Here is a 27,176-nt window from a genome sequence, read left to right on the forward strand (position 1 = left end):
GAGCAGGACATCTGATCTCATTGGCTTCCACGAGGGTACATGCACACCTGCAGACACACCACACACACACACACACACACACACAAATTCTGTATTTGAAAAAAAGCTAAAGCATTTGGAACATATTAATGAATACCTTTTGTTAATAAAATATTGTAACTTACACTTTATCTTTAAGAACCTGCCAATAAAAAAAGGACAATTTTCAGAAATATGCTTATCTCACACAATAATAATGACTAATATTCTTCATTTCATATTCAGTTCTGTAGACTGGAAACGTAGAGGTGGGTACCACTGCTATTGCATTTACCACATGACCCTGTGTGTAATATGCTAAGGAGCATGAACATCCTACTACAATAACAGACAGCATGGGTACATTATTATTAGAACTTCCTTTGAGACAGGCTCTCACTGTGTAGCCCTGGCTGAGCTGGAATTTGCTATGTATACTAGCCTGGCCTCCACTTGCATCTGCCTAACAAGTACTGGAATTAAAAGCATGTGCCACCACACCTGGTCCAGTTTCTTTTTCCTTTCCTTTCCTTTCCTTTCCTTTCCTTTCCTTTCCTTTCCTTTCCTTTCCTTTCCTTTCCTTTCCCTTTCTTCCTTCCTTCTTTCCTTCCTTCCTTCCTTCCTTCCTTCCTTTCTTTCTTTCTTTCTTTCTTTCTTTTTTAGTGAAGGGCAAACATTCCACCTCTGAGCTGTATACCTACAATCTTAAGATCCATGGAGACCTGGTTTTTCTGTGTAGCTTTGGAGCCTGTTCTGGAACTTGCTCTGTAGACAAGGCTAGCCTTGGACTCTCAGAGATTCACTTGCCTCTGCCTCCTGAGTTCTGGGATTAAGCACTACCTGGCTGATTATTTTCCTTTAATTTATCCAACTAAAATTCCCCCTCCCAGTGTGTGTGTGTGTGTGTGTGTGTGAGAGAGAGAGAGAGAGAGAGAGAGAGAGAGAGAGAGAGATAGGTCAGCCTCTCACCCAACACTAAAACTCAAAGATAGGGTAAAACACTTGCCTCATAAACCTGAGGACTTGAGTTCAAATCATCAGAAGGTACGGAAAAGTAGAGTATACAGTTCATTGTGTGAAATCCTGGTATCCCTACAGCAAAATGAAAGGTGGACACTGGAGAATTCCCAGAGTTCAAGGGGTCAGCCAGTCTGGCATATGAGGTAGAAAAAAAACAGGAACCCCATTTTAAACAAGGTGGAAGGCATACCTGAGGTTGTCATCTGAGGTCCATGCAAATGCCACGGCATCACTGACTCCACATAAAAGAAAAACAAAATTACCTCAAAGATGCATGTGATCAGGTCTCTGCCCCTGTCCAGAGGCAAATGATTATCAGAGGATGTCAAATCCAACAGTATATACTGGGGGGGGGGGTGATAGAAATGGAAAAACGAGATGCCCCAATTGCGGAAGCCCAGAGTAAAAAATAAACTGTGTAATTAAGAGAACACATTAGAAGCAAATTGTCTGAGTTTAAGTCCTAGCTCTATTGCTTGCTGTGTAACCTTAGGCATATTATTTACTCTGTGCTTTGGTGCTCCCTACAAAATGGACATAGCTGGGATCTGATACATGGGGAACCCTCACTCTGTTGGCTAGTGTGCCAGGGACAAAATAAAATAAGATCAAGCCAGGAAACATGAAGTATCATGCTTAGCAGGCAAACACAGAAATACAAGCTGCATTTGTGGAGAGTCACGACAAAGGCAGCGGGAGGATGAGGGAGGAAACACCTCTGACTCCAGAGAGGCTCAGGCTAGGATAGTTCTCGGAGAAGGTGCACTGCAGATGGACGACTCCGGCAGAGAAGGCAAAGTATAGAGAAGATGGAGCAGGGGAGCACACAGGCCTGGAATCCTCGGCAGCTCAGCAGAACTGTTAGCGGTTAGCCTGGGCTACACGCTCAGACCCCTACCATCTCAAAAGGGACGACGGAGAGGGACTACTGACAAGAAATAATGAACTTTGGGCTAAGAGACAGAGGAAGAGTGCAGGTTTGTTGATGTGATAAAATTGGCAGGCTTAGACTAAGGGAAATGAGGTTGAGCCGCTGTGGAAGGGTCTGACATTTAGATCGCATGATGAAAAAGCAGGGGGGGAAAGGAGGTTTGGGGTAGGGCTTTGACTTAGTCTGTAGAATGCGCAGAATGTGTCTTTGGGACCCACCGCTGCAGGATTTCAGTCAAGATTTCGGACTAACTGGGGATATGGACAAGAGTCTAGGAGGAATACAATATATGAAGAGATTCGGGATTGGTTCTGGAAAACGCATCACTGAAAAGCCAGAGTTTAGCTAGCAGCGAATGTTCAAGGGGAGGGGAGACTAGAAGTAAACCAAGTCATGGAAAACGATGGAGATTCCAGGAGGAAGTGTTTAAATGCAGGAGAGAAGGAGGTCACGTGGAACTAAGCTTCGTCCCTTGGAGGTGGCACTTAGGAGAAAAGAGCTTTAGGCAAACCTACAGGCTCTAGCTGCAATAAGGTCTAACGGAGTGCAGCAAGAGGCAGTCTTCGTGAATATTTTAGGTCGCAAGGTTGAGTTCCTAGCGAATATCCACAGGTGTGATCCAGTTTCACGCCTGCTACGTGTTATTTTCTCAGGGCCTTGCAAGAGCGGGTCGCATCAGCGCACACACGCTGACGGAAAGAATGAGGGACAGGTCTGGAGCGCCAAAGCTCTGTCTCTGCGGGGCACTGGGAGCTCCCAACACGTGGTTATGTCTAAGCAGTATTGGGAGGCCTTGAGGAGTGCCACAAAACCGTTCTTTAGTAGGAACTTGGAAGGCTGTTAACTTCTAGGGCTGATCTGGTGTTGGAAGGGAGACCCATGTTGGTGATGAAGAAGCGGATGGTACTGTTGGGTGACATACACAAACCTGGGCAATCTACAACAGCTTTTTTTTTTTTTTTTTTTTTTTTTTTAAAGTGCCGTACTTGCTGTTTTATTTCCTTCCTCTGCAGGGAGCACTGTGTTTCCTTCTCCTTGCTGCACACACGCGTCCTCTGGACCGCAGCTCAGAAGCCAGGCTAGGTCGAGCTTGGACAGTCCACCATGATGACAGTGACTCTAGGTGCAATAGTCTCCCGGATTCTTCCCAAAACTTACCAGGGGACTCCGACGTGGAGCTATTAGGAGCGCACGGCGGACAGGACGCGGCCGTGACCTGGGCGCCCTGAGTGGGGGCGCAGGCAGGGCCCCGCCGTCTCGGGAGCCGACGCAACGGCCGGCACCCCGCTCGCCCGCCGCGCGGGTCTCGGCGCGTGGCCTCAGCCCCGGCGACCCGGCCGCCCGGCCGCTCGCGCCACGGATGCCGACAGGCCAGGCCGCCCACCCCGGGGCCCGCGCCCTCCGCCTCCCGTGGCCCGGCCGCTCCGCGGGCCGCCGCACTGCGCATGAGCGGGAGCCCGGCGAGCCCGTGAGAGGCGCCGCCGCCGCCGCCGCCGTCCATTCGCTGCGGAGCCGGAGGAGGAGGGGAGAGGTCCGGAGGACACCAACATGGTGAGGCACCGCGGCGCCGTGCCGCCCGGCCCGGGCCCCCGACCCGCCCGCGCTCCCCTACCACTGCTCCCCCGGCGCCTGACTCGGCCGGTCCCTTCCCGGCGCCGCCGCTACGCGAGGGCCGGGCAGCGGAGCGCGGCGGGGCCTAGTCGCCGGAGCGGGGCCGGGCGCCGGGCGCGGAGGCGTTGGGGGACGGCCCGCGCCCCATTGTGCGGCCGGGCGGCGCCTGGGCAGCGGGCCCGGCACTGCCTGGTCCCGGCCGGGCCCCTCGGTGCGGCCGGCCCTGGCGAGCCGGCGTCGGCCTTCCCCGTCCGGACGTGCTGGCGCCGGGCGCCCGGGAGTTGGGGTGGCTCGGCAGAGGCTCGGTCCCAGCGCGAGGACGGGGAAGGCTCCGGGCTGCGGACGGAAGTGCAGCAGGGGGACCCGAGACCTGCTGCCTTCCGAGCGCCCGCTCTATTTGCTTGGGGTGGGAGGAGTAATTGCTTTATTATAGCAGTTAGGGGCCATTGGTGATTCTTAAAAAACAGTTTGTCAAGTTGCTCCCCTCCTGGTTTTTGTTCGGGTGAGGAAAAGTCACGGAAGCTGGAAGACGCTGGAGTGAGCCGACTCCTTTGTCATTAAGTACCTGGCGCTGCTGGACACTGTTTTTCAGTTTGGAAGTATACAGTCACACCTTGATGGAGTTCCGGGCAGGCTACTGGGTGAATTGTGAAGGTGATTGGGTTCCTTTGCTCCGGAGAGCAGAAGGGCCTCTTCGGGGAGGAGGGTGTGTGTGTGCTCCCAGTCTTCAGTTTGTGGGGGTTGTTTTCGCTCAGTGACACTTATGTGGCCCCAGCCTCCGGCTGCTTTGGTCTCATGTGTTGATTGTGTGGTTTGGTCCTACATATCCAAGATTTCTCTTCTGTGCAAAGTTCGTAAAACTTTGTGTTTGTAAGAAGGCTTTCCTGTAGAGTACAGGTTAAGTGTTTGGATTGAGATTAGAGTGTAAGTCCAAAGACCCAACAGAGTGTCTGCAGTTTCTTTTTGTACAGGCCCTGGCCATCACCCCTGAACTCTTAGTTTCCACTCTCTTCCTAAGGTGCTTGTAGCTGGCTGACATAAGGAAGTGCGTGCGGGTCTCCCGGTCTCCGATGAACACTTACCAAGGCGGTGTCTAGCTTCCTCCCACAGCACCCTTCAGTTTCCCCTCAAATCCAGTACCTGCCTGTGTTCATTGGGAACGTAGGATTCTTGCTGTTTAGATGAGAGCCCACTTTGGGTTTGGGCTTGTAGCCTTCTGTCCCTTTGGTTAATATTAAATTGGCTCATTTTGGAACTTAGCCATAAGTCATGCAGTCGTACTGGTTGTGATAAGATGTCCTTAACTTAAAGCACTTTCTATGCCTTAAATCATTTTTAGGTAACTCGGTATCATCATGTTAGTTTAGAAAGTAAACACGGGCCCCTAAGAATCTAACAGTAAATGTATTTCATTATAAATTTATAGTTTTTTCTTGGTACAGTTTTAGGTTGTTAGGTGTGTTTTTTTTTTTTGTTTTGTTTTTGATAGGTGAACCACAGCTAATTTCTACAAAATGAAAGACATAAATGATGGAATATCTGAAAATATTTTTATAAGGAAAAAAATTAAGTTACCTGTCTTTCACACTCTCAGAGAGACCAAAAATAACCCGGGGCTGGGGAGCAAACCTAGGCAGGGCCTGATAGGCCAGTGTATTTTAAGAAGTATTCAAAACATCCGAGTTTCTCCTTCTAAGATTGGGAAGGACTGGGTTCCTTAACTTCTAAAGTTCTGCTAAGTTTAATAACTTTATGATTCTAATGATTTTTTAAGTGTGTAAAATATATGTAGATTGTGTGACCTATTTGATTTTTATAAATGACTATAAAACTTTAGACCTATAGTGTCTTAGGAAATCATCTGGCTTGTCTCCTCCCCTTTACAAAAGAAGAAATGGAGGCTCAGGGTTTTGAGGTTCAAGTTTGTAAGATAGTTACAAAAATGTAACTGTTTTCCCAGGCTGCCATTTCCTGGTATTTGTGGTGCATGTAAATAAGTTTTTAAAATGGACTAGAAATGAAATCTAGAAAAGTGGCTGAAAATTGCATTTGAGATTAGATATTAGATAGGAAAATAAGTATTATAAATATGTTAGTAGCAAAATTAAAATTTTGGGTAGCCAATTACTGTTTTTAATTACTTTAAAGTATATGGACTTTGAAATGTATATTATATTTTCTGCAAATTGCAGGTCCTAAAAATGCAATATGTAAATCCGTTGCGGGTTGTTCTTTGGAATTTGTTGCGCATCTTCTGTATAACCTCAAGGAAAGGAGAGCCTGGCTGCTTTTGGCGTCGGTTAGGTATCTTCTATATTCCTCATACTATTTAAACCTTGAGATTTATCTGCATCCATGACAGAAACCTGGAAAGTCAGACAGAAATCTAGGGAAAGTCAAGAAGGAAACATTGTATATATCTCCCCACTACTGTTTCCAAGGTGCGAAGTGTTCTGGGGAAAAGACACTAAGGCTCATGATTAGACGGATACCTTGCAGTAGAAGTGGGGATACAAAATAGCAAAATAGTGTCTGCCCCACTGAGGAGAGAAAACTTAGGCTAACTGGAGTCGAGCCTAGCAGAAGTAGGGTGGAGAAGGGTTTGTGAGACAGGTAGCTGGAGGCCACCAGAGTGGAGGGAGGGAGAGCTTGGCTTTTGCCTTGGTGAACTTGTTAAGATAACCAGACTTATATTTCTATGATGGCGTTTCTTTTTGTCTCAGGTATCCTGTTACAATGTATTTTTAGTCTTTTACCTACAAGACTCTCACAGTTTTTTCTTTTTCTTTCTTTCTTTTTTTTTGTTTGTTTTTTGAGGCAGGAGTTCTCTGTAGACCAGGCTAGCCTCAAACTCACAGAGATCCACCTGCCTCTGCCTCCCTGAGTGCTGGGACTACCAGCTGGCTAAAGTTTTTCTTGTGTAGCTAATGTATACAAAGTTTTGAATTCTGTTTCACTATATAATGTTTAATACAGAATTTTCCTCTAGCTGTTTTTGGGTTAATTTTTAAAAAAAATTTTTTTTAAAGTTGTTGGATGTTTTGGTGATTCGTTATATACATCTATGACTATATGCAGAAAACTGGCCTTTGAGGAGAGAAGAAATTGAGACGTATTGAGAACAGAACAGCTTATAGCTGTGTATTCCTACTCCTACTTGTGGAGTAGGCAGTATTGCCGCCTCCTGGCAGCATAGCTGCCAACTGTCTTGGTAGTTCTTGGAGACTGGAGCAAAGTGAAGAGCTAGTATGGGAAAGAGCAGGGATTACAGACATGGTCCTGATTCTAGCCCTCAGTTTTCCCTTAAAAAAAAAAAAGAAAGAAAAATCAAGTAATATTTCACTAATATGGAATCTCTGGCTAGTTTCTTATATTGAATGCAACTAAGTTACTTCTATGTTAAATCAAATGGTCTGATGTAAACATTAAATATGTAATTTAAAATTAAAACCCTTTGGTGTAAAACATTGGAAATAAAATGAACTGAGTGTGGGTCTTGTTTTTCTTAAGTTGTAAGAGAACAGGACGTTTGAGTCTCTTAGGTTGCGCGTCCGTAGAGGAACTTTGACGCAGCCCCTTTCACACACAGCTCTGAGGTGCCGAGGGCCAGCTCAGGGGCTTGTGCATGGGAGACAAGTACTCTACCAACGTGCTGCACCTTCCACCCAAGAAAATCTCTTTGATGTACAGGATGTAAGGTTCTGGGTATGGTGGTGCCTGTAATCCCAGCACACAGGGGGTTAAGGCAGGACGTCACAAGTGGGGGTCAAAGCCAGCCTGGGCAATGGAATGAGTTCAGAGACAACCAGAGCTATACTGTAAGACCCTACCTCAAAGCTAACAACCCAACAATAAAAGCATAAATAGCACTAGGCGGTGTTGAGGCCATGGTGGAGTCAGCCATGATGAAGAGAAATAATTCAAAATAGGATTGAATTGCTGTGTGGACAGAAACAAGTTATTGAGTAGTTAAATGACTTATTTACCTTGGTATTTTAGGTTTGTACCCCTCAGCCAAGATAAAGCACCTCCAGAGCAATCTTTCACTATTTTATGATTTAAACATTTTTAATGATTTCTCATTTTTGTTGTTTATCCAATGGTGTTTTGCCTAGATGTATGTCTACATTAAACTGCAGGTCTGCACTGTAAACATTTAAGAGATTTACTCAAATAGTCATTTTCTAAAGAATTATATCCAATTATACTTTTGAATTCCTCACTGAGGTAGTGATCAGTTGCTGAAGTATATACAACCTGTCCCCTTATTAGGTTGGTATGTTTTAGTTTAATAAACACTTAAGGGGCTGGAGGACTGGTAGAGTACTTGAATAAAGCCCTAGGTTTCCTCCCACCATTATATAATCTAGCCATGGTGGCATATGCCTGTAATCCCAGCACCTTAGAGGCCTAGACAAGAGGGTCAGAAGTTCAAGGTCATTCTTAGCTGTGTGTAGTACACATGAGCAGTCCCTATCTCACATTTAGAGTAGTTATTACATTATTAGTGTATTGCTTAAAATTTGAGTAGATAAGAAATCTTAAAATTCATAAAAAGATTCCACTTTTTATGAAACAAATACTGATTGGTTCTTGAATGCTAGGCATTGTAGTTACCTGCGAAACTTTTAAAATTCACAGTTCTTTGGGTTCTTGTTGTTTTAGAATTTTTCAATAGAAAAATATTTATGAAAAGGGAAAAGCAGTTTGTTTCTTTTTGAGGTGAGATTGCCCAGGCCAGTCTCCACCTCCTGGGCCCAGGTGGGCTGTTTCGGCTTCTCAGATGGCTGGGGAAGTAATCATTGCGCTCAACTTGAAGAACAAAGTTACCTATTAGGACTGCTTGTTTAATAGTAATGCCATAAGCTAGGGAGAGCAACCTGTTAGGACTGCTTGTTCAATGGTCAAGTCATAAGCTAGCGAAGATTAATTGAAAAGTGACCAACAAAAGTAAAATTAAAGGAACTTGTTTCTGTCTTCTTACCACATCACACTAGAACTTAGCAAAACTTTTAAGTAGTCAAACACTTTTTGTAGAAAATCAAGACATTATTCCACTTTCAACAACAAGCATCTTTTAACTAACGTAGCAATGGAGGAGTAATGACGAGAAAATTGTTCAGATGTCTATGAATAGACACTTTGAGAATTCGTGAGGATCAGGTGTGTTTGGGCATGCCTCTGCTGGCAGTGGAGAGGACGGGGCAGGATTGTTGTGAATTCAGGGCTACTCAATGTTAAATGGTGAGAGGTCTTGGGCCAGCCTGGGCTACAGTATGAGGAAGGCCCTGCTCAAACAACAACTACAACAAACCCGTGAGGAGCATTTTCTGGAGCCATTTTGAATCCCATAGATGTACTTTCTGATTGTGTCATTGTGCATAGTAACTGCACAGCATTCTCCACTTCTGTCCGTAGCAGGGCACTGCCTCCTCTTCGATGATGTAAACTAGTATTCATGGTGCAGAGAAGGAGTGATAAGCTGCACAGGCCTCGTAACTCATTGGGAATCATTCTACACTGCAGATTGGAATGTAAAAGAGTATCCTGAGAGTTGTGATTGTTGTAGCTTAGTAGTGGAAGTTGTTCTGGCCATAACCTGTTTATATTTTTTGCATCAAGCCTTTTCATTGAAAAGGAAACCATGACTTCCAGTAGCTGTAGGTCTTTCTCTTTCTTCATTAAAACTATAGATTGTCATCTGTTTAAAAACAGACTGCCATGGAGCCATAAATATACTTTTCATCTTGTTTAATACTTGTCTTAAAAATAACCTATCCCCTTACTCCCCCAGCAAAGCCCTAAATAGATGTTCCATCCCAGTCTCTGTGTTAGCCTGGGGACTAGATGGGGAGCCAGTGTTTAAATGGCGGTTGTAGTTAGAATACTGATATTTGACTTGAGAAGGGAAAAGTCAGTTCTGTTAAAGTAGATGAAGAATGCTGCCCCCTTCCCTGCACTTTCTGCTGAGTCGGTGCCTGCACTTTTGTAACCTTTGTTTTCATTTCCCATGACCATGTGTGTAGAATAATGGAAAGACTGCATTCTTTGAAGGGTACTGGCTTTGCTCTTTTGGGTGAGTGTAGATCCTACCTGAGCCTTGTTTTCCTTTCCTGTAAGGTGGGCCCAGTGAGGCCTCTCTTCAGAATTGTTATATGTAAGTCATGATGGTCTGTTGTTGTTGTTATATGTAAGTCATGATGGTCTGTTGTATGTAAGTCATGATGGTCTGTTGTTGTTATATGTAAGTCATGATGATCTGTTGTTGTTGTTATATGTAAGTCATGATGATCTGTTGTTGTTATATGTAAGTCATGATGGTCTGTTGTTGTTATATGTAAGTCATGATGGTCTGTTGTTGTTGTTATGTGTAAGTCATGATGGTCTGTTGTTGTTGTATGTAAGTCATGATGGTCTGTTGTTGTATGTAAGTCATGATGGTCTGTTGTTGTTGTTGTTATATATAAGTCATGATGGTCTGTTGTTGTATGTAAGTCATGATGGTCTGTTGCCTCCAAACCCAGCTTGGGCAGCTGAGGCAAGACTATCTCTCAAGTTTCAGGCTAGCCTGTGGCCACAAAGGGAGATCCTATTTCTTCTCCATGGTTCCCCCACCCTCTGCCCTCTCAAAAAAGAAAAGAAAAATTGGCTAGTGTAAGGTCTGACACACAGCAGTAGCTTAAATAAGTACAAGCTGTTAGTTTTTAAATTATGATCATTATTTTTCATTTGCCTTTTAAATAATTTTGTTTTGTTCCCCCTCCATTATTCTTGCTTAATTTATGGACGTATAAGAATCCTTACTATGTACAAGTTAAAGTTAAATTAATCCAAGTTAATTGCCTAGAACTGAAAACTTTGTTTGCTGCAGCAGAGATTAGTTTTCTATGGGTGGAATGGATATCTTGCCAGGTAGATCTGAGAGGAGACGCTTCAGTTTTGACAAACTGTGTGCATTTGCAACCAAAGGAAAAGACTTCCCTGGAGTAGAACTTTGTCCCGAGGTGAAAGTGTTCTGTTGCAGCAGGGTCACCTCATGGAATTGACTTTTCCTGCCCTCTTGACCTGTGATCTGTGGGAAGGCCCGTTGAGTGGTTGGGTATGGGTAACATTGGACTGTGTCTATAGCAGACTCTGTCTTCCATGAGAATACATAGTTTGCTAGACTAAAGCTATATATTATTATATATATTATATATATAATATATAATATTATATATTATAAATCTCATAGGAATTTAAAAAAAATGCTAATCACATTAGCCACACAGCTTGAAAAAAAGTATGACATTTGTGTATTTATGTGTGGGGTGCATATGTGCCGAAGTGCACCTTTGGAAGTTGGAACAACTTGTGGGAGTTTTCTCTCTCTTCTCATCTGGGTCTTGGGGACTGAACTTGGGTGATCAGACTTGGTGGCAAGTGTCTCTACAGGCTGAGCCATCCCAGTGGCATCTACTATACATAGAGCTTTTAATGAAAGTGACACATGACCGTTAAGGTTGTTTTATTTTGAGTCAGAATCTCACTAACTAGCTCTGGCTGGCCTGAGACTCGCTATGTAGACCAGGCTGACCTGAACTCATAGTAGACCTGCCTTCTGTGCATTATACCTGGCCTCATTAAGACATTCTGATATTTTGAAACATCGACTTTTGTGAAGTAGGTATCAACTAACTAGAATTGCATTTCAAGAGGTAATTTCAGAGCTGCAGAGGCGGCTTAGGATGTCAGAGATTAGGTACTCCTGCAGATTAGGTACTACTGCATGACAGCTCACCGTGGTCTGTTCCAGCAGATCTGATGCCCTCCCCATCCACCTTCTGTGGGCACTTGCGCATGCACGCCTGCAGGAAAACGCTCAGACTCACCTTTAAAAAAGGAATTTCTTTGAAACTGTGGACCTGAGTGTCTTTCTGGAGTTGAGATTGAAGTTGAAGCTTAAGGGTAAGGTAAAAAGATGGACTTGTGGGTGAAAATAAATGAATGAATCGGTTTTTTTTCTTTCACAAGTACTACTTCCTCAGTAAAGTTACTTCTGTTTTGAAAATTTGAGGCGTTAGTTGGCAGGAGGTCATTTTCCATATCATGGTTTTTCTTGGGGAACACGATAGGAAGACTTTCCTGTCATTATTAAGTTTTGCTGTGATCTGCTAATCTAGTCACTGTTTTGTTAGTTCAGTGGTCAAATATGCTTGGTTAGATCCAAAACACTATATTTGAGGTTTTTCAGATAAACTACTTATTTTGGTTCTGGAAATTAAACTTAAAGTATGTACTTTGACTACTGAGACACACTATCTTCCTGGGAAAGTTGTTTTTTTTTTTTTAACTTAATATTTGAATTTATTGAGCTAAAATAGGAGGGAAGATTTAAGTACAAAGAGGCATGTGTTCACAGTCTAGGCATTTTTTATTTTGTAAAGAAAATAGATGAATTTTGTTTAGATTATGAAACTTCTTTCTTCCCCCTCTTTCTCTCTCTTTCTTTCTTTTTTTTTTTTCTCTCTCTCTCTTTCTAACACAGCCTGAGTATTGCATGTCCTTGCATGCTTACCACTCTTGACTTTTTTTGAAAACTCGGTCATGTCTAAGTGACTGTAACACGTGAGGTTTGAAGGTTGTGCTCCTTAATCCCATTTCCCAGCCACTCTGTTGTAGTGGGTTTTTTTTTTTTTATTTGTTTGTTTCTTGTTTTTTGAGACAGGGTTTCTCTGTGGTTTTGGAGCCTGTCCTGGAACTAGCTCTTGTAGACCAGGCTGGTCTCGAACTCACAGAGATCCGCCTGCCTCCCGAGTGCTGGGATTAAAGGCGTGCGCCACCACCGCCCAGCTGTTGTAGTCGTTTTTAAAATGTAGTAAAGGAAATTACTGCCAAGTCTTGGAGGCCATCTCATGGAAAAAGGTCTCCCTTAGCTTTTAAATAGAAAACCTACACCCAGGCATTGTGGCGCAAGCCTTTAACCCCAGCGCTCAGGAGGCAGAGGCAGGGGGGCTTTGAGTTTGGGGCTAGCCTAGTTTGTAGAATGAGTTCCAGAACAGCCAGGGCTACACAGAGAAACCCTGTCTCCAGAAACCAACTTTAAGAAAGAAAAATCTGCTTTTTCTTCCTCTTCAGTTTTTTTATTTTAATCCATCCTCTTGTCTCCTGCTTCTCGGTAGTGCTCTGCTTAATCTAGTGACCCTACTCCTGAGGTTGGTTGACTTTTGATGCCACTCTCCCTTGGAATTGGGACACCTTGCCCAATACCACCTGTGTGGCCTGGGAAAGGGGGATGGGCATGTTAGGGTTCTACCCAGCTTGAGCATAGGGCCAGTGTAGTTTGCCTAGGAGAGCCCTGTGTTCTGCAGACCGTCCTGGAGGGAAATGAGAGGAAGGTGACAGCCCATCCCAGAGGTGGAGGTGCTTATCAGACACTGCAGGAGCAGGCAGGGACCGGGCGCCACGTAGTGCAGCATCGCCAGCTCTTCGCCTCCCTCTGTCAGGCCTTTGCCAGGTGCTGCCCAGTTGTTTATGAGGTTACAAATGGGCAACTAGTTGCTTTTGAAGAAAGTGTTTGTTTTCCCACAGACTAAAAGTTTATAATTGACCCAGACAAAATAGTTACTGCATTTAAAACTAAGTGATATGACATGAATTAAGTAGTTCATGTAATGTTGTTGCTTAGTTGGACTAGACAGTGGTTTATTTCCCCTCGCTGTCTTCCAGTATCTAGCTTTCCATCAGGAAGTCTCTAATGCAGGTGAACGAGTCTTGGCTTGTAGAAGTAGTTTAAGCTGTGCTTTTAAGTTTCCGTCTTCAGCAGGGAACAATGTACTCGGCTCAATACTGTTAGGTTAAAATCCTAGATAAGGCAGACTGTCTTGCCACCTCCAACTCTAGAAGAATGGGGGTGGGGAGTAGAGGAGATACTCAAGAAGTCAATCAGGGTTAATTCAAAAGTAGTTTCCAGGTTCACTTTCGACGTTATGCAGTGGCAGTAGTGGTCACTGTGACACTCAGCCACTTTAAAGGGTATGAGTATGTCAGACCTGTGGTTCTAGAGAGAAAGTATGCTGTGCTTCAGAATCATCTCCAAGGTTGAAACAAAAATGGGTTTCTTGTTTCCTTTCAGTTAATTAACTTTCAGGAATTTAAATTATTTCCTTTTTGGTCATTTCATTGGGATTGCCATTGAATAATACATTTCAAAGATAGGAATAATCCTGGATCTTTGAGAGGTACATCTCACGAGACAGGCTAGGGCAGTGGTTCTCAGCCTGCGGCCCTTTAGTACACTTCTTCATGTTGTGCTGACCCCAATCAGAAAATTATTTTGTTGCTACTTCATAACTGTACTTTTGCTACTGTTATGAATTGTAATGTAAAAATTTCAGAGCTAGAGATTTGTCAAAGGGGTCGTGACCTACAGGTTGAGAACCACTGAGCTATACTTTGGGTGGTATCTAAGGGTAGGGTTATCAGTGAAGGGAAGCTGTTATATTTTACAATTTCTGTTTGAGTGGAGGATAGTGGCTGAGGTTGTCATCTGTAACTTCAAACATTGACCTTTGCCAAGAGAGGAGAGAGTGGCAGATGAGGAGGCTCTTTGGCATAAACGTATTTCGTGTTCCAAGAAAGAGGGTTTGTTTTTATACTTGATTTTTGCAGCCTTATTTTCTCTGTGATAGTGATAATAATACCTTTGATAGTCCCTCCGAGATTCTCAAAAGCTTCTTAAATATCCACCAAGCAGGGAGGTTCCTAGAAAATTTACCAGGACAAGAGCTTGCAAGGCTGCTTTTGTTGTTCCCTCAATTCTCCTACACAACTGGGTGAGCTTTGTGAACAAAGAACTTGGCCAGGTTTGCTCCGTGTTCAGTCAGAGGTTGGGTTCAGGGAATGTCAATCTGGGTCAGGTCAGAGCTTTAGGGGGTCTTAGTGGTGTTGCCTAAAAGACAACACTGTATCTTTAATGTGTCTGACCCTCTGTGCACATGGTAGCATTAGAGGAGCCCAAGTATTTTGCTGAGAAAACAGAATTGGGACTTGAAAGGAGGAAGAGTGCAGTGGGCCTTGCCCAGGAGGCCGGTTTGAGTGCGAGGGGAGAGCAGTCTTTGAAGCAGGAGACAGTGGAGAGCCTGGTGGCCCTGTCTCATTTTTTGGGTTTAAGTCAGAGAAGTGAATCCTTGTCAGTGTAGGGCAAGTGAAAACTTGAGGCCTCTTAGGCACAAGCAAAGAAAAAGAGATGATTCCTTGTAGGGAAACAGAAGATGCTCTTAGTGAGAAGTGTCTCAGGGACCAGCAAGATGGCTCAGCTGGCAAAGGTACTGCCTGCCTCCAAGTCTGCGGCCTGACTTCTATCCCTAGGACATATATAGGAGAAGGGAGAACCAACTCCTGCAAATTGTCTTATGCCCTCCACATTAGCATCTTGACATGTGTGTGTGCCCATAAGTATGTGCGAGCACACACTATAATTAAAAGAACCCTTTTAAAAGAAGTATCTAAGTGGTATAGATTTCTTCTTATTTGAGGGGATCCTAATAAGAATTCTATAGTTTCTAAACACCATGTAAGAGAAATGTAGGCTGTTCCTACTCTATCACCTTCCTGCATTTGGTGAAAATAGCACACACTCAGGCAGGTAGTGCTGGACTGAGCATTGGTTCTCTCCTTCCCATGGGGGTTTGTCTCTGTCTGTGTGTCCTCTTAGAAAAGGAGGCTGAGTACTCTTGTTCTGTCAATACCAGCTACTTTTCCAGAACTGTGCCACACCTTGTGCTTCTGATACTTTTAAATTGTCGTGCTGATTAATGACATCACAAGTAAGTTTTAAAAAAATGCTTTCATGCTTTGTGAAAAAAAACTTTCCTAATGGCGACGACTTAGCTACATTGAAATGTGTAGTGATGTGTGATTTTACACAGTTTCAGTTTGTTTTCTGGTTCTCGTAGAACAAGTTGAAATCATCGCAGAAGGATAAAGTTCGTCAGTTTATGATCTTCACACAATCTAGTGAAAAAACTGCTGTGAGTTGTCTTTCTCAAAATGACTGGAAGTTAGATGTTGCAACAGATAATTTTTTTCAAAATCCAGAACTTTATATACGGGAAAGTGTCAAAGGATCATTGGACAGGAAGAAGTTAGAACAACTTTACAATAGATACAAAGGTGAGTGTCATACGTTAAATATTTTGAGCAAATTCTCCCAAGTTAAAGGCTTGTTCTGAGATGGCAGCTCCACAGCCTGGAGCGAGTGCAGTGGAGTTCCGACAGAGCCCGGGTCTAGGAAGATACTAGAAATGACTCTCCTTTGCTCTTGTCTCCTCCTGTCCTGACCCCATCACGGAGTCTGAGAATGGAAGGTTAGGGGCAGTTTTTTCTAACCTTGTGTTTGTAAAACTTGCTGAGTCAGGTTTTAAGAAAGTCTGCATAATAACTTTTTGTAACATAACACACACTTTTAAAAACTTGAGTAGTTGGACATATATCTCAGAGGCAGAGGCAGTCAGATTGAGAGTTCAAGGTTAGTCTGGCCTAAATTGTAAGACCATCTCCAAAAGGGGGAAAAGCAAAAGAAAAAAAGGAAAAAGGAAAAGGTTGGAAAAAGTTAACTTTCCCTTCTTCTTCTGAGAATAGCCTATGTTTAATAGCCTAGTATGAATACATGCATGTCTTGTTTATGCAGGCATATATAGAGGTATTTTCAAACTTTTCCACAAATGGGAATCTATTATACGCATAATTTATGTTCCAAAGTCTTGCTTTATTTTTCTATTTTTCTATTTATTTTAGTAATTAAATCCAGGGCTTTGCCATCATGCAGGCCAGGCAGGTGCTCTCACTGGACCACACACCCAGCCTGATGTGCATCATCATGACTGCTAGAGTCACCACCAGACACTCTAGATATTTTAGCCCATCGCATTTGGTAGCAGTGTGGGGGAATGGCTTTCTTTTTTATATGTCTTTAAAAAAAAAAACTTTACGATTTTCCTGTTGTAAACATCAAATTTATACTGTCATGATTAAGATTGAATTGTATCTTTAGTTTTACTAGAATTTAAATGATTGTACTAAAATGAGTTTCATTTTAAGAAAAAGGTTTTCTAATTTAATATTGTTAATTTTGAATGCCCGATTAAATAAAGTATGGGTGTTTTGACCTAAAATCCCTTGTCCTTGTATCAGCATGTCTGATTTTATTTGTGTATATTTCACATTTTCACATGAATAAGTGAGCTGGGTTTGTGTGTGTGTGTGTGTGTTTTAGACAGATAGCATTATGTAACTCTGAATATTCTGGAACTCACTACGTAGACCAGGATGGCCTTGAACTCACAGAAATCTCCCTGCTTCTGCCTCTGTAGTACTGGAACTAAAGGTGTGTGGCTCCGAGCCTGTGTCACACAGAAGGGAGATTTTTAAAAATTAAATGTCTGATACTTTTACACTTCCTTATACACTTAGTAGTGACTTTGATTATTATATGGGGAAACATCTATAAAAATAATATTGCTTTATATCTTTGGTATACTGTGATTTGTTTTAAAATAGAAAGTAAAGCAGTATCTTTTTTTGGTATGACTATAACATTATAAGTATGGCACTAATTTTCTATTGCATTGGTATTTTTAAAGATCCTCAAGATGAAAATAAAATTGGAATTGATGGCATACAGCAGTTCTGTGATGACCTGGCTCTCGATCCAGCCAGCATTAGTGTGTTGATCATCGCATGGAAGTTCAGGGCAGCCACACAGTGCGAGTTCTCCAAACGGGAGTTCATGGATGGCATGGCAGAGTTAGGGTGAGTATATGCCCTCCGCGGAGGATGAGGCCCTAGCCGTGAGGATGATGGAGCTCAGTGCTTTCCAGAGTCAGTATGTTGTTTCCCTGGTATTTTCTGGGGGTGCCAAATACATGTATAATTTTGTAGCCTCCTGTAACTGCATTGTCCTTTAGTCATGTGTTCCCAGGAGAGAGTCACTAAGATTCAAGTTATCTGACATTAATATTTATAGCAAGGTGAATGAGCAAGTACATTATTTCCTAATTTGAGGCCATGTGCTCTGAGCTGGTAAAATATAGAAATTAAAAACTAATGGATATTAAATGCTTTTTGCTTTACTTAGTGCTTTGCTGGCTGGTTTAGCTGAATGTGTTTAACAGGTAGATTGAAAAGTCATAGGTCAAGGTCTGAAAGCTGGGCATGGTGGGCAGCCCAGGAATCCCCAGACCTCAAGAGGCAGATGGAAGAGAATGAGGAGTTCAGGTTGTCTTCAACCACATAGTAGCTCAAGGCCAGCTTGGGCTGCACTGTGAGTGTGAGATCCTGTCTCTAAAATACAACAAAACAAAGAAGCTCATATTAACCAAGCATGGCTTCGTCTCAATAACTGCTTTGCCTACCTCTTCTGCGAGGGAAGTGTTTACCTACTCATAACAGGTGATATTCCAGTCAGGACTAAAATCAGGACTCCTTACTGAGTCATAGGGGCACTGGAAAACTGGGCCCAGTCTGGATAATGCCTCACCAGTAATTTGACCCCAGAAAGTGTAAAAGAAAACCCTAGGGTGTAAAGAGGTAGGAATAGCTCTTGGCACCCCTGGGGCTGCGTGAAGTGAACCAGCCAGGCTGGAATTCAGTCCCTAGGGGAGAGGCAGGGCTGCAGGGGCAGGGTGCCTACTTAAAAGCCAAACCCATGCCAGGTGGAACTGTTGGAGGCCAGTGGGTGGGTTCCTGTCAGAGCTGTCACCACTGGTAGACATGGCTGGGACCTTTCCCACACTAAAACCATTTCCCTCTACTGACTGCAACCTGGGTAAAAATTTCCCTTCCTCCCCTGGCCTTTTAGCCCTGTCAGTTGACCCTGACATTGGGTGAGCTGGCAAGAAAAAAAAATGCCCAATGGTTTGTGGCTGACCACTATAAAGCAGGGCAGAGAAGGGGGCATAATACAAAGAGGCAATCAATTAATAATGTGCTGGAACTCTGTCTTGTAGCCGAACCAACCCAGCTCAAGCCGGCTGGACTTCTCTATGACAATGTCACTAAAACTTATAGAAAAGCAGTATCACTGTTTACGGAGAATACAATATAAAATGTGACCTGTTAATATAAAATATGAAGTGTTATAGAGAATATAGAAGGAAGATGAAAAGCAGGAACGTTAGAGGAGAGAATGGGTAGATTTGTTTGCAGAATCTTTAAGAAATGAGACATTTCCATCCTAAGGCCATCGCTGTGAGGAAACTAATGCAGTGCACAGACCTTTTTAGCTCGTTGACAATTTTGTAAACAGAGAAAATACCCAGTCCTGCTTTAAATGATTCGGTTGAAGGCAGTACAGGCTTTAGCTAAGATTTATGAAAAGCAAGTTTTCAAGAAGAGCGCTTCCTTAGCAAGAGACCTTGTTCTAGTCGTTTGGAAGCTAAACCCATGACTAACTGCGGTGCTGGCTGTGCTCACCACAGTGAAAGCAGGGGCTGTGGGACTGATGGTGCATGTTCTTTTTGTTGTTGTTGTTTTCGTTTTGTTTTTCGAGACAGAGTTTCTCTGTGTAACTTTGGAGCTTGTCCTAGAACTCTCTTTGTAGACCAGACTGGCCTCGAACTCACAGCAGTCTGCCTGCCTTTGCCTCCCAAGTGCTGGGATTAAAGGCACGTGCCACCACCACCTGGCCAATTGTGTACATTCTTATCTATTCACTGAGGCAGAAGTGGAGTCTTTAAGTCAGTGTACTGAGTTTGGTGAATGGATATATATAAAAGGACCAGCCAGTGTCTTTGAGAAGTAGTAATTCTAACATTTCATCATCCATTGTCTTCATTAAGCTAACTCTAGACAAGAATAACCTTTCTTCTGTGACTTTTTTGATGTTTTAGTGACTCAAAGTTGATTGTGTTCCCAAATTATTAGTTGAAAGTTTCCAGAAAAAAAAAAATCCTAAGTTTTAAGTTGGCGTCATTCTGAATAGAGTGGTAAGATTTTAAACAGCCCCGCTGTCCTGCCTGAAGAATAACTGTCCCTTTGTCCAGCATACCCTCTGTGTGCTGCTTGTCCGGTAGTCACTTAGTGGTTTGCTCAGTTACAGATTGCTACCCCAGTCCTGTGTGCAGGTGGCCGTTCTTGATCTCACAGTGGTCCAGCAGTGCAGGAACAGAGATGCTAACAATTAGGATGTGCAGAGGCTCTTCCTTCTATGTAGGCAGAGAATACGTACGGATCATCTTCATTACCACACAATTATCTCATTATTAGTTCCCATTAATGTCTCATTGTCTCATTTATAAATCATATATAAATCACACTTTGTAATCACACTTTGTATATAAATCACACTTCTTCTTGTGAAGAAGTCTCAGAGACCTGAGCATGGTGCTCACCAAGGTTTTAGGGATCAGTGAGGGACTTACATCCCCTGTGACTAAGGGAAACTGCATTCTTAATATATGTAAAAAGATGAAACCCCATATATCTGATTTTTAAAAATAAGTTCTAGGAAACAAATGCAAGCCCTCATAGAAATAATTAACTTAAGTTTTTTTAATTTATAGTGAAAAGTTAACCATTTGCAAACTTAATTTTATAATATAGATGTGACAGCATAGAAAAACTAAAGGCCCAAATACCCAAGATGGAACAAGAATTGAAAGAACCAGGACGATTTAAGGATTTTTACCAGTTTACTTTTAATTTTGCAAAGAATCCAGGACAAAAAGGATTAGGTAAGAATATTTTAAAATTATATTTGGTGTTTTACATATATTGATAGTATCACTTTTGCCGTAAAAAGTCATGTGTTTTAAACATAACGTTATGAAAATACCAGTTATCAGAAATCACCGAGCAGTAAACGTTAGTTAAGGGACACTGGGCGCAATGCAGCAGAGGACCGCTGCGATGTCTCACGTGGATCACTGAGTTATGGAAACACAAAAGACACAGGAAATAAGTAGCCCTTAGTATTTCAGTGACACCTGTTCATGCAATCTTTTGTTCATATATGCTCAAGCCCGCCTTTAGAGCCTTGTAGGACCTGTAAAAGCACTGCAGAGACTGCTGAGCCGTGGGTGCCCGCTGCGAAAGCATGAAAAGAAGCCGATCGTCAGTGTAGAGTGTAGAGCGCCCTCACCTACCTGTGCCACCTAGCTCGTACGAAATGCAGTATGCATCTGTTTGTTTGGGGGCCAGCTGGGGATAGCAAAGTAAAAGGTGGAATAGAATCTACAAAGTTCGTCAGAAGCTCAGACAGCAGTAAATGACAGGAAATAAATGAAGATAGGATCCAAGAGCAGGAGGGAAACTAAAGCCAGAGTGGTTGGATAGGGCTTTCTGGGAAAAGAGTGCAAAGATTGGTTATCTCGCTAGAAAAAGGAAGGTAGTGAGGAGTGGGAGACTGCGAGAGAAGGCACTGGAGACACAGCACTCCTTTCGAAAATAAAACCAAAATGTTTAGGAGTATGAGAAATAGGACACACTGTTTTTAATGTGAACTCTTAGTGTGTTGGCTAGTGTGCTAAGTCTTTGGCTTATACTGCTCCAGCAATGCTGAAAAACTTTATCTTTCATTCAGTAAGTTACTACCTGCTGGGTACCACATACAGTTAGAGAGTCTAGACTTCTTTGTTCTTAATTTGCAAATGAGGACACTTAGGCACAGAAAGTTAAATAATAAGTGAGGTTGTATTATTTTGTGTATTTGTGCTACTGAGGAGTGAACGAGAGCCTCACAAGTGCTGGACAAGAGCTTTACCTACTGAGCGGCTCTGATGTCTTCTCATTCTTCATTTTGATGGGCTCACTAAGCTGCTCAGGCTGGCCTGAAATTCACTTTGCCCAGGCAGACCTTGAACTTTCTTTCAGTCCTCCTGCCTCAGACTCCCAAGTGGCTAGATTAGCTGCACTTCCAGGCTCAGTACTGCTGTTGTGCATCGCTAGGGACCGAGCCCAGTCCTCTGCTGCGGGGTGCTCCATCACCATGCCAGCCCCAGTCAAGACTTCCTTTGCAGGAGGCTCTTGAGGCCTCTGGTTCTCATCTTGTCTTGTACTTTAAATTGAACATCAAGAAACAGATCAATTCTGTGACTAGGAATTAGACCAGGGAAGCAACTGAAAGCTAGAGAAGATGGGGTAAATGTGCGTGTAATGGAGAATTAGCTTAAGAGAGATGAAACAGGACCGAGCTGATTAAAGATGTTCAAAATATTTGTAAACTGAAATTCTAATGAACTGATGGCTCAGTATATGCTGAATTACCCTTTTCTTTAGATGCATTTGAAAGGAACACATAATTATATAATTAGGGTAGAGTGTGATGTCAGTGTACGTCTACAGTACAGAATTATCAGATTGGATGGATTTCATTACAAGAAGTCTTCCCGTTCAGGATGATACAGAAAAAAGCTATAATACATACAATTAGACAACCAGTTAGCTAGGCATTTCTTTTTCTAGTTTTCTCATTCAAGTAAAGACTTGGTAAAGCTTTTCAGTTTGAATATTAATTTGTGGTATTTAGAAATATAACATTTTGATAAGATAACATAGTTTTGTGGATGTCAAATTGATTTAAAGGAATCGGTTTCTAAGTTATATTTCTGCCCCTTATAGAATATATATATACATATATATATATACATGTAGATGTTTATATATCTAAAATTTTGAGTAAATAATATAGTTTGATATGAAGATGAAAATCAACATTTTCTGGTTATTTGGTATAGTAATATGCTGATAAATTAGAATTTTTAGATTAGAAAAAACAGAAAATTATGTAAAAACAGATTTTGAAAAATAGTTGTTTTCTATTATGCTTAAAAGTACATTGTTCAGGGGGCTGGAGAGGTTAAGAGCATTGCCTGCTCTTCCAAAGGTTCTGAGTTCAATTCCCAGCAACCACATGGTGGCTCACAGCCATCTGTAATGGGGTCTGGTGCCCTCTTCTGGCCTGCAGGCATACACATAGACAGAATATTGTATAAATAATAAGTAAATAAATATTAAAAAAATACATTGTTCAATGGTTATAGAGTTTGTTTCATAAAGTGAGAATTCAGAAGATTGCTTAATAATGAGTATGTCACACATTTTACTTCTAAAGGTAGAGGCAAATTCTGTGTTGTGTCTTTGCAACTACAAAAAGTTATTAAGAAACTCCTCTCACTGTAGCCTTTACAGTGAAATGAACCCTAACGTAGTGTGTGGGGTTTGTTAACAGTAGTTACCTGTGCGGATTTATCAGTTGTTCCGATAAATTTATTAGCAGGGACTGAAGAAGGAACTCTGTAGGAGGGAGAAGGGCTGCGGAAGGGCAGGGCTTTCTACCTCATGCACTGTGTTAGGTGGCAGGAAATGTGGCACCGAGAGCTTAATTAACAAGGAGAATTTTCCTGACAGCCTTTCTGAGGGCTCACAGAGTAAAGTGTGTGAGGGTGGGGGCACTGAGCTGTGCTGGCGCGGTCAGAGTGGGTCATCTTAGTTCATTTTCTGCTTCCTGCCTTCCCTCTCTCTCACCTCTCCCATCTCTCCCACGTGCTCCAGGTTTGGATTAGTCTGTATATCTTAAAGTTGAAAGAGTTTTTGTAAGCCTACATGAAGTCTGATCTACTGAAAGTACCAAACCTGCTTAGGAACACACTTTAATTTTCCTTTTGTGTCTGTGGTGTGCTGTTTTAGGAAGTTGCCATGCCTGTCCCAGAATGCGTTTACTCTTTATTACATTGTTCTTTGTTATTATTAAGCTGCCCTCCTGTAGCCATTTAAAGACTGGCACCACTCAGCCCTTGTCCTTTCCAGGTCGGTGGTCCAGGTTGTTTAACTGTCCTGAGATGCACTCTACCAGGTCTTTGGTGTCTTTCAAAATTGAGCATTAAAATCTGGACCCACTGTGGGAGACTGTGATTCTGCTCATTTGGTCGGAGATTATAGGCCTTCTGTAACAGCCCTGTCATCATAAGGACCATGTAGGTTCATTGTTAAAATAGAGTCTCCGGCCAGTAAGATGGCTCAGCCGGTAGAGGCACTGAAGTGCAGAGGACAGTTGGCGTTGGATCCCGACATCCCACAAGGTGGCAGGAGAGAACTACTTTCAAGGTCCTCACAACTTCAGACTCTAATTTTTTAAATGTTTTTTAAGTCAGTAAATATATTATAAATATAAATATATTATTTGGCAGGCACTATTATAAGGGCTCTGTGTATATTATATTAACTCAGTGCTTAACCACACCTCAGGCAAGGTCAGCATTGTTGATTCCACTGTTGTAGTCCATGCCTGCTGCCTTCTGGATCCTAAGGATCCTCAGGCTTGATGGCAGGCTCCACCTCAGCAGCTTCCAGTTGGAACGTTTTTATTACTACATGCTGAGGAGAATAAGGAAAGAAGAACTTTGGTTTATTGCGGGTGGGAGTGCCAAGTCACAGAACTATTGTGAGTTCAGGCCGGAGGTTTCTCAAAAACTTACAAATACTCGCAGCATGCGATCCGCTGTCCCACTCCTGAGCATGTACTCAGAGGAGGGCTCATGTCCTGCACTGGAGCTGATGCACATCTGCAGACCACATGTGAGACATAAAGAGGTAAAGAGTCTGGGGTAACAGAAGTCGTGAGGGGAGCTAGGGTGCTAAGAAGATGGGGGAAAGAAGAGGAAAAGAAAATCTGCCCAAATATATTTTGTTTGAAAATGTCATGATAGCTACTGCATTATGTGCCAGTTTAACAAATAAAAGGCTGTGTGTTTAAATGGTTATATTGCGTTGAGTTATTCCCTTATTCAATATGAATTGATTTCTTCTAATTGTGCTTCATAGTCTGTTGTGTTAGATATTACAACAATTATTATTGAAGGGTGTGTATTCTCATCATTTTATTGATCTCCCCTTCTCCTTTTTCATATTCTTCATTTGCTTATCTACTCTTTCTTTCCTGTATCCTCCTGTGTTTTTCTTTTTAGTGCATAGAACTTGTTCAGGTATTTTCTGTAATACTGGCTTAGCTTTCATAAGTTGTATCAGTTTGTTTATCATATAAATTTCCTTTTTTATTAATAATGCTAGACAAATTTGCAGACTATAACAATCTTAGTTGGCAGTTACTTTCAGAGCACAGAATACATTTGTCTATATTCTCTTTGAATTTAGGTAGTTTATTTGTATCTTCTAGCTTCATTAAATGTTCTTATAATTATTCCTTTAACACTGTTTGAGTTTGTTCTGATTCAGTCCTATAGGAATCCCCTATCATTGCACCTAGGCTGATTCTGCACTAGAATAAACATGGAAGTGCAGTTGTTTAATTTTCTTTGGATATCCAGATGTTGCCCTAGAAGATAGATGAGTCATATGGTAGATCTTTTTGTTCATTTGTTTTATTTTTAACACAGAATATTTGTCTTAAGCTGGCTTCAAACTCTTTGGTGTTAGAGATGAGTGTCACCATGCCCGGCTTCTAGTTTAATCTTCTGAGGAGCTTTGTTGTGTTTCTGTAATGGCTAAAGTAATTTATAGTCCCACAGTTCCTCCTTTCTCCACATCTTTTTCAATATTTGTGGATTTCTTACTTTTTAAAATGAGTACGAGAATGTGGGGGGGGGAAAGAAGAACTTTAATTCATTGCGGGTAAGAGTACAAAGTTGTAGAGTTATTGTCAGTTCAGTCTGGAGGTTTCTCAAAAACTTAAAAGTTCTGCATATGACCCAGCTGGTGTAGAAGAACACAGTCTTGTAGCTGACTTCCTGGTCGTCTTGCTTCTGTAATCTTTCCATCTCCTCTTCCAGAGTTCCCTGAGACTTAGGTATAAGTGTTGTACTGTAGATGATACAGCTCAAGATGTATGAGCTGGGGCACCCCACACCAGTTGTGACTGTAAGTGATTGTAATGGTTTCTCTGTCTGATAAAAAAAGAAGCTTCTTTGATTGATTGACTGATTGTGTGTGTGTGTGTGTGTGTGTGTGTGTAAGCTACACTTAGCTGTGGGTATAAGGGTAAGTATTTAGAATGCAGTTAGGAATCAAACAGATTTATGAAAGTGGTAGTAGTGGGTTCTGTTCTAAGATCCATGACCTCACAGCCGCAGATTGTTGGCTAAGCTGACAGTACTGGGCATGATTTCCTAAAGTTAAATGAGCGAGAAGTCCTTAAGATTGTTGTTAGTTACTCTCAAGATGTGACACTATTGCACCCAGTAGGACCATTGTGTCAGCTGGCCATTGTTCATCAAAGCTACCTTAGAGGATTGATTGCTTCCTTCCTATACAGTCTGCATATGACCTCAGGGAGAAGGCTTTCAGATCAAATCTCATAGGCTTTTACCAAGTCTTGTTGTTGAGGCAATAGGACTTACCTTTAACCTCTTGGAGGCAACCACAGTCAGTTGTTTGGGGGTCTTGTATTCCCCCCACCAGCACCTCAGAAGGAGGTTTCTCAACCTGGCCTGGTGCGGGTTTCTTTGTTTAGTTTTAAGTCTTTACGTTTTCAGTCTTTGACTCTTGGAGATAGGCATTAGCACCCCAAGTAGCATAACTTCACTTAAACTGTCTCTGTGCATGTGCACACAGACCCATATACATTTTATATGTAATTTTAAGTGCATACAAAACAGTTTAATTTCCTGTGTCTATTTCAAATGTGTTCAGTTTCCTTCTGCATTCTTCTACCTCCCCATTCCCATTTTTCACGTTTCCACTTCATATAACCTATAATCAGCTCTTCCCTTTCTAATGCTTCTTTCTCACCCATGGTCCCCCTTTCCTTTCCTGGTTTAAGCAGCTACTCCAAATTGTATACTTACAACTGAAGATATGGAGCTAGGAACTACAGATTTGAGAGAGAACACGTGATGTTTGCCCATTTTCTGGGTCTGGGTTACTTCACTCAATCTAAAATTTTAGTTCTATCCATTTACTTGCAAATTTTATGATTTAATTTTTCTTTACAGGTTTTCATAGTGTATATGTAGCACATTTTCATTAACCTTTCATGAGTTTGCATTCCTAGCTGTGTGCACAGAACAGCACTGAGCACAGCTGAGCCGGTGTCCATGGAGGACGTCTGCACCAGCTTTGTGTTTGCAGCTTTCCTTTACTTCCTTTCCACAAGTTGGAAGCTTAACTGCGTAGGGTCTTACCCTGAGGTTACCACTCCCTTTCTTTATTCCACTTAGGACCAGGATTTTCTTTAAACTTTCTCTTTGAAGACCACAGGACTTAGTTCTATTACACTTCTTTGTACTCCTTTTCTCTACAAACTGTACATTTTGTATTTTTCTTTGCTCAACTTGCTCCTTTCATTATGGATCTGCATAAAAGTAATCACTGGTAGCCATAGGACAGATTCAATATTAGGCTGCCTTGATAGCTCCTCTGCCAATGCTGTTTAATTCAAAACTCTTCAATTTAGCCTTAGGCCGATTTTTTGAACAAGGGCAAAAAGCAGCCACATTCTTTACCAAGAATTACGAGACCGATCTCTAGGCTACTTACTAATGTTCTTCTCTGAACCAGTAATAATCCACATTGCTCTCAGCACTACTGTCTTCTCTGCTCCTGTTATTATAGTGCACTAAACCCAACCTAAAGTGTTCAACTGCTTTCTTAATCCAGAGTCTAC

General features: G+C 42.3%; 1 protein-coding gene across 3 annotated transcripts in view; it reads left to right on the forward strand.

Moving 5' to 3' along the window:
• Positions 1–3,402: 3,402 nt before the first annotated feature.
• Positions 3,403–27,176, forward strand: part of Dcun1d1 (defective in cullin neddylation 1 domain containing 1) — a 31,243-nt gene continuing 7,469 nt past the window's right edge. The window contains exons 1-4 of one of the 3 annotated variants that reach the window (XM_050138366.1): positions 3,403–3,520; positions 15,517–15,733; positions 17,203–17,371; positions 20,162–20,292. In XM_050138366.1, coding sequence (XP_049994323.1) covers positions 3,518–3,520; positions 15,517–15,733; positions 17,203–17,371; positions 20,162–20,292 — 520 coding nt within the window. In that variant the 5' untranslated portion in view covers positions 3,403–3,517. Of the gene's footprint in view, positions 3,521–3,640; positions 4,235–10,844; positions 11,528–15,516; positions 15,734–17,202; positions 17,372–20,161; positions 20,293–27,176 lie in introns of those variants that run through there. The other 2 variants (XM_050138367.1, XM_050138368.1) reach the window with 2 other exon arrangements.

Source organism: Alexandromys fortis, unplaced genomic scaffold (assembly GCF_014885135.2).
Source record: "Alexandromys fortis isolate MF-2015 unplaced genomic scaffold, M_Fortis_MF-2015_v1.1 scaffold_15, whole genome shotgun sequence".
Classification (NCBI taxonomy): domain Eukaryota; kingdom Metazoa; phylum Chordata; class Mammalia; order Rodentia; family Cricetidae; genus Alexandromys; species Alexandromys fortis.